Source organism: Fopius arisanus, unplaced genomic scaffold (assembly GCF_000806365.1).
Source record: "Fopius arisanus strain USDA-PBARC FA_bdor unplaced genomic scaffold, ASM80636v1 scaffold00002, whole genome shotgun sequence".
Classification (NCBI taxonomy): domain Eukaryota; kingdom Metazoa; phylum Arthropoda; class Insecta; order Hymenoptera; family Braconidae; genus Fopius; species Fopius arisanus.
This window is the reverse complement of record NW_011887741.1, coordinates 2,659,109-2,678,439: the sequence shown is the minus strand read 5'-3', so window position 1 is coordinate 2,678,439 and position 19,331 is coordinate 2,659,109. Positions and strand designations below refer to the sequence as shown.

At 37.6% G+C, this 19,331-nt stretch overlaps 1 protein-coding gene across 1 annotated transcript; it reads left to right on the top strand.

Moving 5' to 3' along the window:
• Nucleotides 1-14,845: 14,845 nt before the first annotated feature.
• Nucleotides 14,846-15,601, top strand: ato (atonal). The gene has a single exon (XM_011307142.1). The coding sequence runs from the start codon at nucleotides 14,846-14,848 to the stop codon at nucleotides 15,599-15,601; it is 756 nt and encodes a 251-aa protein (XP_011305444.1).
• Nucleotides 15,602-19,331: the final 3,730 nt, after the last annotated feature.

The following is a 19,331-nucleotide window of genomic DNA, read 5'->3' as shown; positions in this document are numbered from 1 at the left end:
GCGTGCGATCAACGACGGCTCAGGCGCCTTGGTTGGCATTAAATCCACCACCTAGGTACCACCTTCACCTTCTCCCCTTTCCTCTTTCAACTCAAATATACACCATACTTCACTTCCTTCCTCTCTTTACTCTTTATTGAGGTATTTTCACACCCACTTGTTCCATCAAGTTATAATCTAATTTAGAGATAATGTGAAAACAAATTTCACCCCTGCATGATACATGGGATGGTTCAATTATTTGTCCATGTATACATTGTGCACTTTCCCACGGTCATTCTACACGAAATTTTCAGAGTTTCCAAAAGCTTTAAATCTAAATGTTACTTTAATGCGCTACCTTTACCAATTTTTCGGTTTGTGTTGTATGAAGAGACCGCCAGGAAGGACTGACCATTTTGTTATTGCTACACGCCTACTAATATTACGGCCTCCGTAAAACTCGATAATTATACCAGGCTTTTCACCTATTTATTTTTCCTTGGGATCTTGTCCATTTCCTTTATTTGAATTTTTGCTACCGTGGAGAGGCATTGGCTTCTTTCATTTCGTACAAAAATCCATTAAATTTGTTGGAAACGAACGGTGAAAATAAAATAAAGAGTGATGCTCGAGTGTCATTTTCATTTTATAGCAAATTATGCATAAAATGTGACTAGTCAAAAAAGTGAGGCCTGTCGGGAGGGTGGTTGAAAAAATAAAAATTGGCAAAAATGGACTCAAGTGAGTTGTGCAAGTACCGCAAGTTTTGGCAAGTGAGCAAAGAGAGGAATAGAACAGACAAGAACAGAACAGAACAGAACCGAACAGAACAGAACAGAACAGAACAGAAAGAGGGGAGTCCCTCACGCTGGCCAACTGGAGTCCCAGGTGTGTGCACGTAGAAGCGTGGCGGACGCGTGCTTATCCCCACCCCATCATACACACTGCCGCCCACCTTCCTAACTCCTTCTTTTTTAATCCATAATCATTTTTTTGTTTTCATTTTTTATCTTTTGTAGTGCCTTTACTACATATTTCAACAAGTATAGCAACTAAGACTTACCACCTCACCACAATAAGCTAACAAATTTTATTTTCCTCTCATATTGTTATTCATCTCTCTTATCCTCGGAAATACCCACCCGCGCTGCCTTTCAACTGGTAAAAACACAGAGTGAGTGGGAATAACAAATTTGAGCTTGCAGTTGCCATGCGAAAGGTAGTATTTAAGTTTCTCTGGAAATAATGCAATTATCAAATTAAATCTGGCACCCCCACTCGCGTCTCCAATTCGAGGGTTCATCCAATTTCGATATTTTTTTCGTTGATTTTTTTCTTTTTCATTTAACTCTTACGAGAAATGGTCGGAATTTAATTGGATAATTACCAAGTATCGGTGAGCCGACGGGGTCAACTGGTCAGACACTGCTCACTGGCCACGTGAGATTTTTCTCGAAAATTGCTAAATAGAAATAAAAATTATATAAAAGTAAAAGAGTGAAATATATTTGAAGTTGTAGAAAAAGTACTTTTTCAAAGTCCTGTTAGTCACGTGAGCCACTAATTTCTTTAATTGGCCAAATCGCACTACAATAGACTTACATTATAAGGCAAAATATTTTCAACCAACAACAATACAACATCATTGTGATTCTTCTCGTTTTACGAGACTACAATGTTCAACATGAAAACAATTCAAATACGAGAAACTCTATAACGAGAGTCCTAACCAACACCGCAATAGGGGGCGAACCGCAAAAGTAGCAATTTTTTTTTCGTTTTCTCAAAGGAAAGCCGATGTCTAACCAGGAATCCCATTTAGAAAAAAAGGAAGCATCTTCCGCCGCCTTGTCGGCGTGACTAAAAAATCCGCAGGGTACAGTCCAAATCGATGAACCAGCCCATCCACTAAAATAACATACTTTTTCACTACTATAATTGCAAAATTTTCATTCGTTTTTTTTCTTAAGCTTTCCAAAATCCATTGCACTGAGGACAAAAAATTTTTTTTTTGCCAAATATATTTTTTTCCCACCAGTAAATGTGGTAATCATTATATAAGTACTCCCATAAGATTGATTAATGCCACATATATTTTCTTGTGATTAGTAAATATTCTTGGCAAATGAATTTTTCTCCTCCGTGTGATAATATGCGGATAATATGATCTAAAAGTACGACTTTTTCAATTTTTCAAAAAGACCTTCTCCAGCACAAATTAATATCTAATCGTTCATTTCCTCGGTCTTTCTCCGCCACACAAACGTTCTTTTTCAATGATTCTCCACGCTGTAGCGTTAACTGCACCAGAGGGTGCAGCAGGCCACAGCCATTGTCTCCATTGATTTCAATAGTTCAATTTTTGGTATTTTTTTTTTGTTTTGTTTTTTTTTTTTAACGGGTATCTCATCTCTCTCTCAAAAATCGTTCTCATTCTTTTTATTTTTTTGCTTGCATTCAATTGTGATGAGCCGCTGAAAGATGAAGAAAAATAGTGTCCAACGATCAAAGATACCTCCCCATATTTTCAAAGGAATCTCTTTCACTGTGGATAGAAAACCCAGAGAGGAATTTGGGGCTTCTGGTACTGTGGCCCTATTAAATTGCCATTTACCAAATGACTTCCTGCAGTGTCTTTGTGACTTCCGTCCTAAAACCAAAACAATTCTGTAGAAAGTATAATTAATTTTTCAATCGTATTTACCAATAATACAGTTCTATTGACTAATTGACAAATGAGAGTAAAGTTGTATTTTTTAAGATTTATTTACCAACTGCGACGAGTATTTAACGATTTAATAATTATTAATTTAACCAATATAAAATAACAAATGGTTTGGATTGTTACACTTCCGTATAGCAGGAGAAAAAAGATAAAAGTGAATTTTAATTACTCAGCATCCACACCCACGTTATTTGTCAGTTTCGAGTGCATGGGAAAGGTGAGAAAGTCCCAGGGATTTTTCTCACCCGATAGCCACCCAAAAAGTCAATGAAGAAGGGATCCTGTAGGAGTGAACGAGGTAAAAGAGGGTGGATACCAGTGAAGATGGAAGAAATGCCAATGGTTGAGAGAGGGAGAGGAGGTGAAACGATGCGACGCCGTGGGAAGCATGTGAAGACGATGCGAAAGATGCAGTTTAAAAGTTTCATGGGATATCTCATGTTATTGCTTTTCTCTCTCATCCACTTATGGCTCCAGAGAATGGTGTCTCTATATTTTTATCTCTTGATTCTCTCGGTTCTCTCGCACTCAGGGTGAATTCCGGGTAACTAAATATGACTGGGATAAGGTATTTCAACGAAAAATTACGTCGTTTCAATTTTTCATCATTAAGTCACCTCAAACAATTTATCCATTTATCAGCAGTCTAATATTTATTCACTAATTACCATAAGAAACTTAAAAGGAAAAAAAACTTGTAATTTCACGTATTTTCAAGGTATTTCCGGCAATTTGTGAAGGAAAAATTCAAAAGGCTCCTCCTAACGTCGTTTTTACGCTCGTCTAAATACCACCCGGACTAGCTAACACCTAGGGGTTTCACAAATTTTCAAATTCCATAGCTGGTAAAACAAAAAGTTGAATGAACGCTTTGAAAAAAGTTGAGTCACTTTTTTTTTTACACTTCTCATCAGTGGTAATCAGGTGTTTTTTTTTTTAAAATACATGTCGTTGGAGATTTGTGAAAAATGGGAGAACAAATCCATTTTGGTAAACTTATGCTAATTGGCAGAAACTACGCCAGACTACAGACTATGCCAGCTTAGGTGTAAAAGCTCTTCGGATCATTGTGACAGTTAAATAGAGTTAACATTAATCTGCTCCATTCTGCTCCTTCTCTCACATCAACAATTTCTCTTTCTCGCGTTTTTGCTTTTTTTTTTACATATTATATAGAAAGCGAGATAAAGATGAATAAATCCAGGGGCTTTGTATTCAAGCGATTCTTACAGTGAATGGCTTTTTAATGATTCATAATGCGAGGGAATATCATTTATTTACAAGTTGAAAATTTTTAATTTTTATACACTGCTCATGTCGTCTTCATGTGTGTAATCTGCACATGAAAAAACTAAGCTCAAAGTCTATGGCCGGTACACTCTCGGGAAATGGTGAGTTTAGTGTGATGCTTGTACAACTTTTTCACTCTGTCCCGGAAGTTTTCAAGTCGCACAATAATAATAATAACAATAATAGTAATATATACATAACATCCCTATGGAGCTGATTAATCTTCACGAGACTTCACTAATCGGCAAACTATCCTCCAAGCACCCTCAAATCATTCACCAATTTCATTGAGTCTGGGTATACATGCTTCGAGTTCCCCATATATACGCACTCAGCTATTCGGTTTAACTCGAGTGCCACTTGAAATGAGAAAATTTGAATGGCTCTCGAGACAAGTACTCCGGGGCTAGTGTAAATATCATTGTTCCGGGGAGCTCAAAGGGTTCGATGAAAGTTTCATTAGTGGGAAATGTAGACCAATGATAAAACGTCGCAATATAATAAAACAAAAAAACCATGTAAAAGAGAAAATATTTAAAAAATATAAGTTATTCTCAAGGTAATCACTGTATTGTCTCCTGCTAAGTAAAACTTGACACTTGATTGGATGTAAATTGATCCAATGAGAGAGGTAAGTTATAGGATTTTAACAGGTATAAACAGGTATGCGTCCTTATTTCCACTCGGGCTTGGGGATTTAGTGAATTCTTCGCACGTATTCAAAGGCATTGAAGGGGTAAGGCCCGAGGCCGCAGGTCTTCAAGTGGTCCTCTCTTTTGGCACACGGCCTATATGGTTGAGAGCCATCCTCTCTCCTCCCTGTATACTTTTTTTTTTCCCCTCCAACATTTTACCACAATGCACACACCCTCTCGGTCGCTCTGATTCTTCTTTTTGTTGCGTATTATTTGTTGGTGAAATAACACGCTGTCAGTCTTGGCTGGATATGCTAAATATACGCTAGTTGAATGAGAGGAACCAAAAATTGATCCAAAGAGGCTTCTCTCCGGCGTTCAAGTGTTATGCTTATGCATTATTGCAATATGAAAAGTCTCAATTTTTTTGCCACTTCATTTGTTCACTTTTTTGATACTTCAATTCCTCGCAGTAGTAGTGCATACAGCAATTTATCAGTTATTTTAATTTATTAAAAAATTACTTTATACATTTGAAACGGTTTTCAATGCAATTTTTACAAAAAATAGTAAATTAAAGCTTTGAATTAATCCCCGACACGTGTCGGCCATATTTACACAGTCTCACGATACTCTTCAAGTATACAATGTATATTTGAAACATCCACTGGGAAATCTCAGCGCACCTAAAACTCTTTCCAAATATTTTATCCAAATAAATTTTCAACATATGAAAATAGCACGTTTCACTTGGATTATATATATACGTAATATCAGTGTTACTCGCCCAATCGAGATTAAAATATACCGCAGCAACGACTTCCGCTTGGTAATAATTTAGATTTCATCTTCAGTTTCTGCGAAGTTTAAATTTTGGGATAAATAGTAAACTAGAAGAAATCTAATAGCGAGGGGAGGAATAGAAAAAAATGAGGAATCCGCCCAATTTGAAGTCGGAAGGTTACAGGGTTATAGGAATGAAGTGATTAATAAGTTATAGAGATCTCCGACAATAGTCAATTTAGTTGAGTAATACGGCATTAAAATCCATATTGATACAACTCAAATAGTAAATGAAAAAGAAAACAAAACGATAGTATAATTTTTAACTAAAATGAATGTGCACTACATTCTCGTTAAATAACCGTGCGAGACCAATTGCCTGATCAAACCACCTTACGGGCAAGGACCGATCCAATCCACTGTTCAACCACATAATTAAAGGGGATTATAATAACCCAGGATCAGCTCCTCTTTTTTTGCCCAAAAAAGTACTTTTATAAGTCGATGATCATATTAACTTAATTGCTTTATTAGATTAGATTGAGTATAAAATGAGAAAGCTGCGAGGCTACGATATTCGCACAAAAATAAAATAAATCAGAGCTACAGTCTATCGCTGACTTTACCCTTTTTTTTTTTCATTCAAACCTATATGATTTGATTTAATTTATCTATTTTTCGATTTTTTAGAGGAATGCGAAGAAGCATATCGATGCATATGTCATATAGAAAAACTGCCTCAATAACAAATAAAATGTTGAAGGCGTTAAAAGGATGCGGTGAAAGGTCAACAATATCATAACACCTCTGAACCATGCCCATGTTAAGCCAATGGATAACGAGACTCACCGATGGTTTTATGAGAACGTGGGTAGACGTTGGCAAAATGAGACCAGGTGGGGGAATAGCGGGAGATTTTTGTAAAGTGCAAGGTGTCACGAACATTATGAATTTACTCTTCATCATGGGGGATGATGAAGGTGATGTAATACTAAGCTCCTTTTCGACACTTCTGAATATTACCCCCTCCTTGAGTTCTTTCTGTCAAAGTAATATGTTTTTATATAATTTTTCCATGGAAACCAAGTGGCTTTGAAATTTCTCAGAACTATAAAGGGAAAAGACTATTTTTCGACCCCCCAAATAGAAATAGTCTGATACGAGGTGAAAACAATACGATACAACATAATCCACGATAATGAAAAAAAAAAAAAGGGGTGTTACAGAATTCACCTAAAGTATCATTGGAAAAATTGAGGAAACTATTTAGGCGTCCCATTGAAGCGCATAAATTCATACCACCACAAGAGAAGAAAGGAAAAAAAAGGGCTGTGCGCTTTTCCTATATGAGATGAGAACAGACAGAATGGGCGTTAACGCGTATACCATCGCACTATAGCTTTAGGTACCGGTCAACCAAATATAATAGAGACATCCCAATGGTCCGACTGAATAGTGATTAATGCGATAGCAGTGATCGTGGGTGGCCCACCAACAATCCTCTTCACTTGTTTTTCTCATTTTCCATTCCTCCATTCACATTATTCTATCGTCATTAAAAAGGAAAAACATGAGAATGATATCACTGAGTAATTAAATTGTCATTTTCATTTTTCACATAGAAAAATGATGAGAAGCATTTTATTCAAAAATTTAGATTGGAATGCAATGCAATGCAATGCAATGCAAGTGCATTACAATGTTGAATTTATTCATAATGATGACTGGTGTGTTGTTTCAAGTGTTCTCGAGTGATTGAGGTGGCAGGTATAACCCGTTTCTCAGAGCGACATATACACACCTTTGATTTGTGGTTCAAAGATGCATACACAAATGCCAACTTTGTAATGAACTAACCCGCCTCTTCCTCAATATCTGTCTGTTCCGTTTACTGACGGCTGAGGAACCTGGTAAAATCTTTCTCTCACACATACTGCCTCACTCTTTCACTCTTATCTCTTATTCGACTTTGTCGAAAAATCTTTTACCAATATTATTATTCAGAGTTATTCTCCGCATACATCTTTCTTGTATAATAATGATGAATTTTCTCGTTTATTAGACATATTGGAAACAACTGAAATGAGTGAGGAGTCAAAATGATTTTTCCAAAAATGATGTTTAGTGGTTTATGCGTTGGGGAGATAAAAGAGATGAAAGAGGAAGCCGTATAATATGAATTAGAGTTGGCGCGAGCGATAAAAGAGCTTCAAAACATTTGCCCTATACATTGAAAAGCACCTGTCCCTTGGAGAGAATATATATCCCAGATGCTCAACGGAAAAGTGAGGTACAGAGGTATATCAAGCGGTACAATTATACAAATGACCTAATAATCGAAAGCCTCGCGTTACGCTTCTTCCTTTCCATTGGTATGATTGGGATGATACTAATCTAGCGTATTAGAGCGTGCTCCTTGGTATGAATACCATAGCATTATTACAGCTACTTGTAATTGCTTTCACACATGTACAAGGTATACCTTGTACATGTCGTGGCACGTGGATAACTTGATAAAGTCGTGGAGATGGTAGTGGTATCTCAGTTATTTACGAGGCAGCGCCCTTGAGCATTTTGCGCCCTTTGTCGGTTATTTTGCCGGTATGACAGGGAGTAGAAACATTAAAAAACGAGGTCAAAGGAGGAGGTCAATGTGGTGGGCGAATTCTGAGGAGACGTCGGAAATAGTCCTGAGACCTCTCTAATTATTATCTATAACGACGTTTGCTACATTGCTATTAGTCTCTAGAAATTGGCGATTGACAAGAATTGAGGACAACATGTTGGTGGTGGCCTGACAGAATGGATAGGGAAGGCGTCTCCCTTAAATTTTGTCATTTTGCCATTTTTCGTTAAGACGACGACACAACAACCACCACTTTTTAGTGAAAAACCACCAAGTACTAAGTATAAAGCAGATTATTTGTTGTCCTTGGTATCACCATTTTTATATATGGTCAATAATGTTTTTCATTATAATCGAGCGATAATTTGTCAGGACCACCCGGTGAAATTTGGATCAAGTTGGTATCAAGTGTCAAGCGACCTACGGGATATTTTGGAATTTCTTTGACACCTGTAACCTGTGCTTGCCAGGGCATCAGACTATCGATTCTTATCCTTTAAATCAATACGCTCCCTAATACCCCACGGGTAAAGATAAATAAAGATAAAAAAAATTCAGGGAAATTCCATATCTAGGTCTATCTCCATATATAATCGTCATCCATATTCAGTATTCACTAATGGAAGAGATAGAAAGTGATAAAGACTATAAAAGAAAGCATAATCGTAGGAAAGACTTTTCCACCTTTCCACTGTCTCTAATCTTGATGGTGAACACCCCCCAATAAAAAGAGGTATATGGTGAAAATAAATTAGGTTCGTATCTTCGGACTTCGCACCTCCTTCAACACAATTTTTTTTTTCTCTCAGCCTCAAATCAACCAATACTTTTCTCAATGGTTTTTTTACTCTGGTTTCGTTAAGAGTGCGATCTTGATCTTGGTTTCCTTGGTAACCCTTACAAACGTCCTTTCTTAAAATAAGATCTGGATACGATCTATGTGTGTAAACGTATCGTGTTCAACATCCCAGTACCTCCCACTGTTATCTTGTAATCCTTCACCGATTTCTCTCATGTTTTCGTCATTTCTCAGACGAAGAGGATCACTGAGCTTGTTCGGCAGTAATAGTGGACAAATAGGGTAACTTGATCTCATTCCCAGCCGGACCATCAACGAGAATTTTTCATTTTTATCCCATTTTTTAAAAATGTAAGTATTCTCAAAAAAATTCTTGACAAACAACAACAAAATCTTTCCAATTTTTCATTTGACATTCGTGGAGAAATAAGCATTAACTATACACTGAATTATAATCATATAGCTTAGAGATCATTTTTTAAATAGTGGAAATTAAAAAAAGTAGCCGAATATTTTCATAAAATTAGAAAAGGTTATATATCAATTTCCTGTTTTATAACATGATAATAATAATAATAATAATAATAATAATAATAATGATAATAGTAATGGAAAAAAATATTATACATATGAAATTATGAAAAATAGCTTCTTGATGCTTCCGCCCGCTAATTCAAAAAGAGAGATGCGTCTCGTGGATATAAAAGGGTCCCTTCTTTGTAATAAGGTTTTACGGGTAAAGGATGCTGAAGAAAAAAAGCAATGCAAGTGAGAGAGAGAGAGAGAGAGAGAGTGATAGGGCATTGGAAGGGCCCAAAGGCCTATCGAAATTCGAAGATGAAAGTCGATAGTGGCTTAATCGGCCAAAGTGGTGGGGTGGGGGCCGCCCACATCCGTTGCCACCCATCATCACCCGTCACTCAATGTTGGTTTTCTCATACTCCAGCCTATACTCATAATCATAATTCTTACATATGTGTGAGTGACCTATTGGTGTTGGCGGATAGTTGGGGCTTTTGGTGGATTGTAAGAGAGGGCTTTTATCCTCACTGTGATTCGAATCGTGTCGTAATTGGTTGCTTGTGCTATAAATCACACGGTGGGTCTCAATTTTAACTCCCTTCCGACGAAATATTTTTTTCTTTTCATTTTAACTTGTTCCCACAAATATCTATACAAATAATAATGTGTAGAGATATTTCTTTAAAAATTTCTCCCATTTACTTTGCTGTTTAAAATTATTCATTGGCAATTTTCCAATAAAAATTGGCCAAGTCCCTCGAATTTCAGGTGAAGTTCAAGTGTTGAAGAACAGGGATAGGAGTTCTTTCTCAGAGGCCTTCTTTTCTTCATTCCACTGTTTTTCAAACCAAGTGTTTGAGCCATATGGGTAGCATACGGTGAGCAGGACTGACTGTGGCTTTAATCTACTGCCAAACTACTGTCAAAAAAAGGGAAGAGAAAAAAATCAGATGGGTTGAAATGCACTTGGGACATCCTTAGGGTTGCATGGTTACTGGTTTCAAGGTATAGGAAGGTCTTGGCACGTGCTTCATCTTATTGCTTTTCCATTTGCTTGGCCATTCACCAATAATAATTCATAGGGCACACTTGCATTATTTTTATTTTATTTGTTATTCCAAGGCTGCTGATATAGGAAGTGACGCAACTCAACGCAACTCTATCCAATCAAATTAACAAGAAAACGTTGAATTTTTCTACTGAAATAGAAGATAACGAGAGAGCGAGAGAGAGAGAGAAAGGAGTAATTATTTTTGGTTATTCTCAACATATATTCCTCGCTTGCCAACTGTCCCAGGTGTATACGCGTAAAAGTCTCAGGGCGTGTGGCTGGCGCGTGCTCCCTTCCTTCTTTTCTGTACTTTTACCTTCCCCCAAGATTACAAATCCTCTTCCCCTTCTTAATATGTACCATCGATTATTGTTTTTCCTTGATCATAACTGAAAGTACACGATAGATTATCAAATAAAGGGGAGAATTATATAAACTTTCATTTAGTTGAATATTATTAAAAACAAGGATATAGGCCTGAAGGATATATTACCAGAGTAAATAATAAAATGAGAAAAATCAGGCATAGAAGAGAAAATTTGCTAGACAATGAAACCCAGACTTGTCCTGCAATTTTTTTGTATTATTAATTAATAGCGTGTCGATCCTTGAGGCGATATTTTGCGATGGAGATCAGTGAATCATTGATAGCTGTCGGAAGGGCTCCTGAATCAGAGGAGATAGATCAGTGGAAGATCTATTATATGGAAATTAAGTATCACGAAACCTCAGCATACTGAATTCAAAATGACTTGGTTGTTTGACACGCATTATTCATTTCTCTCTTGCTCCTCCTGTCTTTTGAATGGAGAAGAATTTCACTACACAAATTTAGATAGTGGATCGGTTCATATATAATTGCTTTGGTTTCCTCCTTGGGTAAATTTGAGTTTGGAAAAACTGGCCTTGATTATCCCGAGGTCGTGACGGCCATCGCCGCTGCCGCCGCCCTCGGGATAATGATAATGGAAGCATTCTTGAAGAATTCACGATTAGAAGCCAATTTTCAAATTGTCTTTTCTTTATCCTCGCACATAAACTCGACTAGTATAGCTATAGTATCACGTTGAAATAAATGCAGAAATTTTCTAAAGTCCAGTATTTTCTGACGTGCGGAGCTATCAGTTTATTGCCCCATTTTTTTTTCCACCATGCAAACAGTAATTTCAATATTGGAAAGTTAAGTAAGGGATCAGTTAAATCTATTACCTCTCTTCAAAAATGATGACCCATAACATATATAACATGGACCACACAGGACGGTTTCGTCATTAAATTTAGCATATCATTTCGTAACATTGTTATTCAATTTTGCTATTGAATCTTAAACAGTGGTTTTTTGCGTTATTTTTTATTCATCCATCGGTTTCCGGTGTTTTTTAATTTTTTTGGTTTTGTTCCTTGGGGAGGATAGACCTTTCCAATCCTCTATACCCCATTCAATTTGTTATAATTTCCTGAATTATAATAGTAAAAATGGAAAATTAGTTGTTAGCTCTTTTCCCATTCACCCAATAAAAATAGAGAATGTCCTTCACATAATTTGCTTTTACGGCGTAAAATAGAAAAAGTCCCGACAACCTTGACTATTTCCCTTTCCTACTGAACCCTAAATAGTCCTCAATGTGGTAGCGAGACTGGATAATTCGATGATGGTGTTCTTAGAAAATTCATCGGAGCCTCTCGTGATTTCGCTCTTTTTTTTATTTTTTATTTATTTTTTTAATTTACATTTTCAACATGATTTCGTGCTTTAAAAAGTATCCCGGGGCCGCCACTATACAATCACTTGATGGATCATCGACCATCTTTAATCATGATTTAACCCATCAAACAACATTCATTCATCCGACAAATTCAATTCTCATGATTTTGATTTTTCACCAATTCGCGAAAAATCCCAACAATTTATCGAGTACCTGAACTCTAAAACAATCAATTCCGCATCGACATCTCCATTTAGTAAATTAAAAAACAAAAAAAAAACCCGGCTACCCAAAAACCCGACCAATGATTGCATAATGGCGTAAAAGTGACCCAAAATCCAAAAAAAAAACGAAAAACAAAGGAAACCCACCGTTGGATTGATTGACCATTAATCATCGATTATCTCAATAAATACCGTCAGAGTTCAGGGGTAGGTGGTCTAGCTGCCACCCCCAAACTCATAAATTATCTTCTAGTTGGCCACAAAAATTTTTTTCTCATTTTGAGAATAAGAAGAAAAAACGTGTTATTTGCCACCGAGCTTGACTAAATGACTTCACTTTGTATTTAATTACTCGCCTCACGCCCACCCGAAGGTCTAGAGAGCTCGACCGCCCTCGAAGAACACAGAACAGATCACTCTTCGTTTCATTTGTCTTTTTTCCCCCTCGTTCGCAAAGATTCGTCACTCCAACGTTTCCTTATACCTTATATATTCTTTATGTGCTTTTGAAAACCCCTATACAAAGCATTTGGATAAAAATTGACTGGCCTAATTACTAGGTTTCACCCTAACCCGAACAAGATCTTGATAGATGAAAGTAATTCGTTATTATCATTTTAGTTGGGATGTTGGACAACATGAGTTGGGCTGTTGGTCCATTGAAATCGAAAGTGGGTTGGAACTATTTTGAAAGGGGATTGATTCATACCCCCGGGCTCAACCTAAACCAAGCGAGGCATTAAATCAAAATTTTCCCATTTTTTTAAGTTTTTTTTTTTTTTTTCGTTCGACTTTTAGTTTTTCTCCCATTGGATTTTTATCCCCTCTCTGAGGCGTGAAATTCATTTTGGATCTTATCAATTTGTAAGAAAGTCTATCCCCATATACTAGTCATATGAATTGGTCATGTGAGTTGTGGAACTAAAGGGTCATCCCCGCCATAGTATTACTATTACATTATTAGTAATTTGGTGAAAAATAAAAGCAAGGAGAAAATTGAACGAGAGATAAAATAAAGAGTTTGGCATCCCTTGGCGGTGGGTTAAGGGACTTTAAGTGCACGCCGGATTATTACTGGAGACTGCTACTTTGAAAAAGAGAGAGGACATTTCTCAGCGTTGGCGAGCCTTTGATCATGAAATACAAGATGCTAACATGCGCTCCAAAATGACAGAGATGGAAGCTTGGAAGAGTAAGATGGAAAAATTGGGCAGAGATCGGGTTGCCAAATTTTTGGGGTGAAGACCACCTTAGCGCTTCACCGCAAAACTTTATCCTACCTGTTTTCGCTAATTGAGCGAGGAAAGATGTAACTGGACCTTACGCCCCTCAGGTATTTGCACCCTTTTTTTCTTTTTCTTCTTTTTGACAAAGAACAATATATTAAGTGATAGTATCTTTCTTTTCTCGGGGCAATCTCATTTTCCTCTTGAAAAATTTAAAATGCCATTCATCTTTTAAAATATCCCCTACTATGGTATATAATATGTATATATAAAAATTTCACGAGATTTTTTTTTTCCGTGATCATGATATTTTTTTGCAATTGACCCACATTGCTGCTGCACGTGCGTACAATCTCGCTGAATCACTTAGAAATTTCCCAGAATCATTAGGCCCGAAGGATACGTGTATCGACATGACGAAAAAAAAAAGAATGCTGAAAAATAGAAACATAGGATGGCTGCTGGTCCAAAGACGGGACAGGCTACTGATTTTGGTGGCCGCCTCGGGATGACTCGACGTGTCGAACAATGGCGATAATGAGAGAAGAACTAGCAAGAATGAAGGGAAAAAATAATACAGGGATAGGAAGGCAAAGGAAAAACGGAATGACCAGGAGAAATAGCAATAAGGGAGAGTTTGCCGCTTGTCCTGTCCACAACACATAATGTCAATTATCCCCTTGAGAATTAACAATGGCAGTTAGAGAAATCCAACAATACAAGACCTTAATTTCATAGTTGCAAAAAAAAAAAAAATGGAGAATGATAGTACTGTACATTACATGGACTTTGCGATTTGTTTGAAAAAAATAAGCATAAATAATAATAATCCATACAAATGAAGGTATGAGTATATGACATATTATAGAGTACTTGTACACTGTACAGGCGCCGTGCTCTCTGCCACCTGTTGCAGATCCTCACTTGGGCGGCCCCAACGACCCGCCACCAAAACTAGTGGGGGAATAACTCTGAAATCTCATTGGTAGTTCGGCACGTGCTGCTCGAGGGTGCCTCGCTCCCCGAGAGCATAAATCCCTCGGCCTGTGCTCTTCCCACCTCAGAATTACCTCGAACTTCGAGCAACCATTTCATCCCTTTGAAAACCACTAAGCCAAATCTTTAATATCAAATAATCTCAATCCAACGCAAAAAAAAAAGAAAGAAAAAAAGAGGGAAAAACTACAGCCGGACAATATTAAATTGAAATCTTGTGCGCTACGGACACTAGTGTTAGTGAAGTTTAAAAGGATCAAGTGCGCCAATACACGGAAAAATGGAGTTTCAAGAGATGTTCCGTTACGGTTACATGTTCCCGCCCCAGGAAGATCATAACGAAGCACACCACATTACACCAACTTATGTGGAGCTGCCATACGCCGACACCTATCTCAAAGATAAAAGTGTCCTGCTGCCTCCAGTTTCTTCTGTCCTGACAGTTCAACCTCACATTATGTACGACAACAATAGCGATGGCTGGAATACTCCAAGTCCTCCAGCAAGTCTCCGTTCAGTATCACCCTCCACAACATTATCCGGCTCGTCGGACTTGGAACGATCTGCTTCGCATCAGAAAGAGGCAATCCAACCGGAAGTGAAACGACGAAGAGATCGTCGTGATTCGGGGCAAGATACGAGGAGAAATGTTCTTCAGGTGCATGTGCAAGTGACTGGAGTTGATGATGATGAAGAGGACAATCATAGCGAGGAGAAACTTTCCTCGAGGCGGAGTGTTGTCAGCACCTCGAGTTCTTTCGAAGAGAGAATGGAGATGGACTTGGAGAGTGATGGAGCCAGTGAAGTTGACGAGTCGTCGAGGAGACGCGGTAAATATGTAAGTTCGACTGTTGTCAGGAAGCGGAGACTAGCGGCCAATGCTCGGGAACGCAGACGGATGCAGAATCTTAACAAAGCTTTCGACAGACTCCGGGCTTATTTACCTTCTCTTGGCAATGACAGGCAACTCTCCAAGTATGAGACTCTCCAAATGGCACAATCTTATATCACAGCCCTCTACGACTTACTCCAGTGATATTCCCTCACCCTTCCCCCATTTTTCTCCTTTTTCCACGTTTTGTATTTAACTTGTATGTATATAATTAATGATTGTGAGTCAAATGTGTATAGACTGTTATGTTTATTAAAGAGACTGACTTTGGCCAGTGAGAAAATATTATTTATCGACGGTTTTCGAAGCCTGCAGAGAGCAACAAAACATTGGCATTCAAATGTTAGATTAACATGATGACTATATTGAGGAAAATTATATTCTCAATAACATGCTGATTAGATGATAAGTGATAAGTACCCCTCTGTAAAATTTTGTAAATTTTGTATGTTATATGTAAAAAAAAAATTAAAGTAGATAATAAGTAAGCTTCCATTAAAAAACGATGACATATTTTTTCGACCAATTCTTTCTCAATTCATTCATGTATATATATATTGGAAAATTATCTTTGTAAAATATTTACGTAGTGTTACAACGGTGCATAATTGTACTTGAGACTGAGATGTAGGAGATGTTTCTCATCTGTGAATGGGCGGAACAGTAATAATAGTAAAATATACATAATAAATTTTTATTGATGAAAATGGTTTTGTTATTATTTATTTGTCAATGGAGATTGTGCAAGGAAAATGTTGGATATCGTCAGCGGTGGTCCCACATGGTTATTCGAGAAGCAGCCCGAGCACATGGAACGCTTCGTCCTGGTGCTTGGTTTCATCGCAATTCGAGATGGCCTATTTCCCCTTCTCCATTATTTTAGGGGCTCTATCTATATCAATAGGGCCCCAGTGTTGAAGCAACTTTTTATATGCAATTTGGTTGATGAAAAAAAAAAAAAAAAAAAACATATTTCGGAAGAACATAGGAATGTCATTGAAAAGATAATAAAGATAGAAAAAGTGGAATAAAAGTAGATTGCCATTGAAGTGATATTGGTGAAAGATGACAGTTTTGCAGGCGAGAGGACCACCTAACAAGCTCCCTCTTGTTCATCGGCAAGTTGCAACCCAGACAGAGGAAAAAAATGAAGGAAAAAAAGAGGCGAAGAGACTCATTATCCGTAGAGTTACGAGCTCACAGCGGCAATGGCTTGTTGTTAAACTCAAAACGATTTTGAAGAGCTCAGGATCTATCTATGCGCGCGACTTGGTTTAATGCGCGAAATTCACAACGGAGAAGTAAGAGACCGGCTCATCGTAGCGCATCCATCCAAGTGGCCATATAACCTCCGTATGAAGGAGCGTTTAAAGCCCACCTGAGAGACCCACAGGAGACTGCTTTTACCGGTGTACATCATTTGTAAGTGATGTACACCTTCTGCTGGTTCAATGCCGATGCCAACTGCCAACACTTAGTGCAACATTTTTTTTTTTTTCTATTTTTATTAAAATTATCACACATTGACTATTTTATTTTTTCATCTCCCCTACAAGAGAGATGAAAAATCTTGCACCCTTACTACATGTTTGTGAAAAAAAAGTGGATCATTGGAATTCCATACACTCCAACGCCTTGGAAATGAGGTGGACCGATGATATTAGGTTCCTGCTGGGATGGCTTTTGAGTATTTTATACGAGCGGGAAGCTAGAAGAGATCCCTTGAGATGTATTGAAAGGGGCTGAAACCACATGAGGTGAAACTCAGTAATGATGCAATGAACCAACAACAACCCCCGTCGACGCAACCAACCACACCACTCACTAATTCATTTTCTCACTGCCACCTCTGGCACTACGTGTGTGTTCTACACTCATGTGCACAACGGGGTATTAAACTACGATTAACTCATTTTTACCCCCATCACCCCCGACAGGGATACAGACAAACGGTTAGGCTTTTCTATCACTTCCTCAACATTTGAGAATTTCACAACGATTTTTTACTTTTCTCTTCTTCCCCTAGTTCAAGAGGTCAAAAGAAAAAATTCATGTCACGATAAGTTGATTTAACTTTTCTATTATTATATATTATATTTATTGCTCCACCATCGATTCATTCAATGCATTCACATATATTTATTCTATTGAAATGGAAAAAATGTGAGCAAAAGACGACATTGTATTTTTTTTTTCTGTGAAATGGTGAAATAGTTTTCTATGACACTCGAAGATATATTTCTAGACAATTTGAAATGCCTAACGAACGTAGAGACAGGATCACACCGGGAGTGCAACTTGAAGGGGTAATGGTGCGTCCAAGAGATAATCATGAAGACGCTATTATGGTTTTAAAGCGCCTACCCGTGGTAAAGATTTACGTCGCCGAGAACGCACAGACCGTAAATTAACTCCGGTACGTAATTTTCACTGCTAGCATCAGTTCATACTGTGAAAAACAGTGGATGGCGGCCCCCGAAGCTGCATCCACCGATTACGTATGGCTATGGGTATACGGGTACACCCTGAATTCTATATATATATATTTTCATCTATTGCCTTTTTGTAATTCACTGTCTTTGCGATCTCTTGTTCGTCTTGATCGTCAGGAGACAAGTTCTGTCATACCCCTTGAATTTACGAGCGCCTCCTGCATTGCCTTTCAAAGTATCTCTTTCACTATATAAACGGCAACCCAACGAGTTACCCAAAGCCGGAAGTTTGCATACAATGAACTTTTTCAAATGTGGAAAAGTATGAGCGCATATATGAATTATGAAAAAATTTTAAAATGCAGGTTGATGAAATCGGTTTTCGCTTCTGCAACAGGTCATTGTTTTTCAATACCCCATTTTAAACTAATAACAAACCAATGGATATTTTTTATCCATAAAAGGCTCAGTGGTCCTTATCTCTTACATATACATATACATTTTGATGTATAAAATAAATACATTAATTAAATCTTACGATTTGGCGGAAAATTTAACACTCTCCTCCATTGCCCTACGCTCCTTTACGAAACGAATTCTTCGCGATGCCGAAATCCTTGAAAACTCTACGATTTAATGACATTAAATTCAATTTTTACGGCTCACTGGGTCTATAGCACAAATTGTCTAGATTCCACCAAGATCACCGATAAAAATCTTAACTGTGCATCACCAAATGGACTCCATAACTTTTTTCAAAATAGCGTACAGGTGCACTTTGGTCCACAGGACAAATTGTCAACGACTGATTATATTTATCGTGCTTGATCGTCGAATCGAGATTACATTATTCTCATGCCCCAATATCCAAAGGGCACACGCGCATCCCAAACCCTGCGAAACTCTGTCTTTGCTTTTCTGTCTTTGCTTTTCTTTTTTTGTTTTTTTTTTTTTTCATTTTCAAATGTAGCAGAGAGAGTTTAATGTATTTTTAAATAAAGCAATCGTTTGATCAAGACAAGAACAAGAGAAACGGTAGCCGCTTGGGCGCGGCAACGCTTTGTTCCCTATAGCTCGACTTATTGCCCACCATTTTTACTCAATTCGTTATTTTTTTCTTCTTTGTTGTCTTAGGACTGTGGAGATCAGGACAACACAAATTAATTACTAGCCGGTGGATATTTACGTTCCTTAGGTATCTTCGTATCTCTCGATAACTAACTGCTGACTTAATTAGATAGCCATTGGATAGTGAGGCATTCTTTTCACACTTAGTTCCATTGGAATCCTAAAAATCGAAACTACAATGGGAATCGTTGCAATTATCCGCCACTAATAATTCTCCTGTGGAAACCCATCATTAGCACCACTATAGAGTGGTATATACCGTAGCGTACGTGATCCATCAAATTTCCCCTACAAAAACAACTTTTTTACATCAT

Excerpts from the sequence above, each read along its gene's own strand:
- ato (XM_011307142.1), top strand. The coding sequence starts at position 14,846 with ATGGAGTTTCAAGAGATGTTCCGTTACGGTTACATGTTCCCGCCCCAG.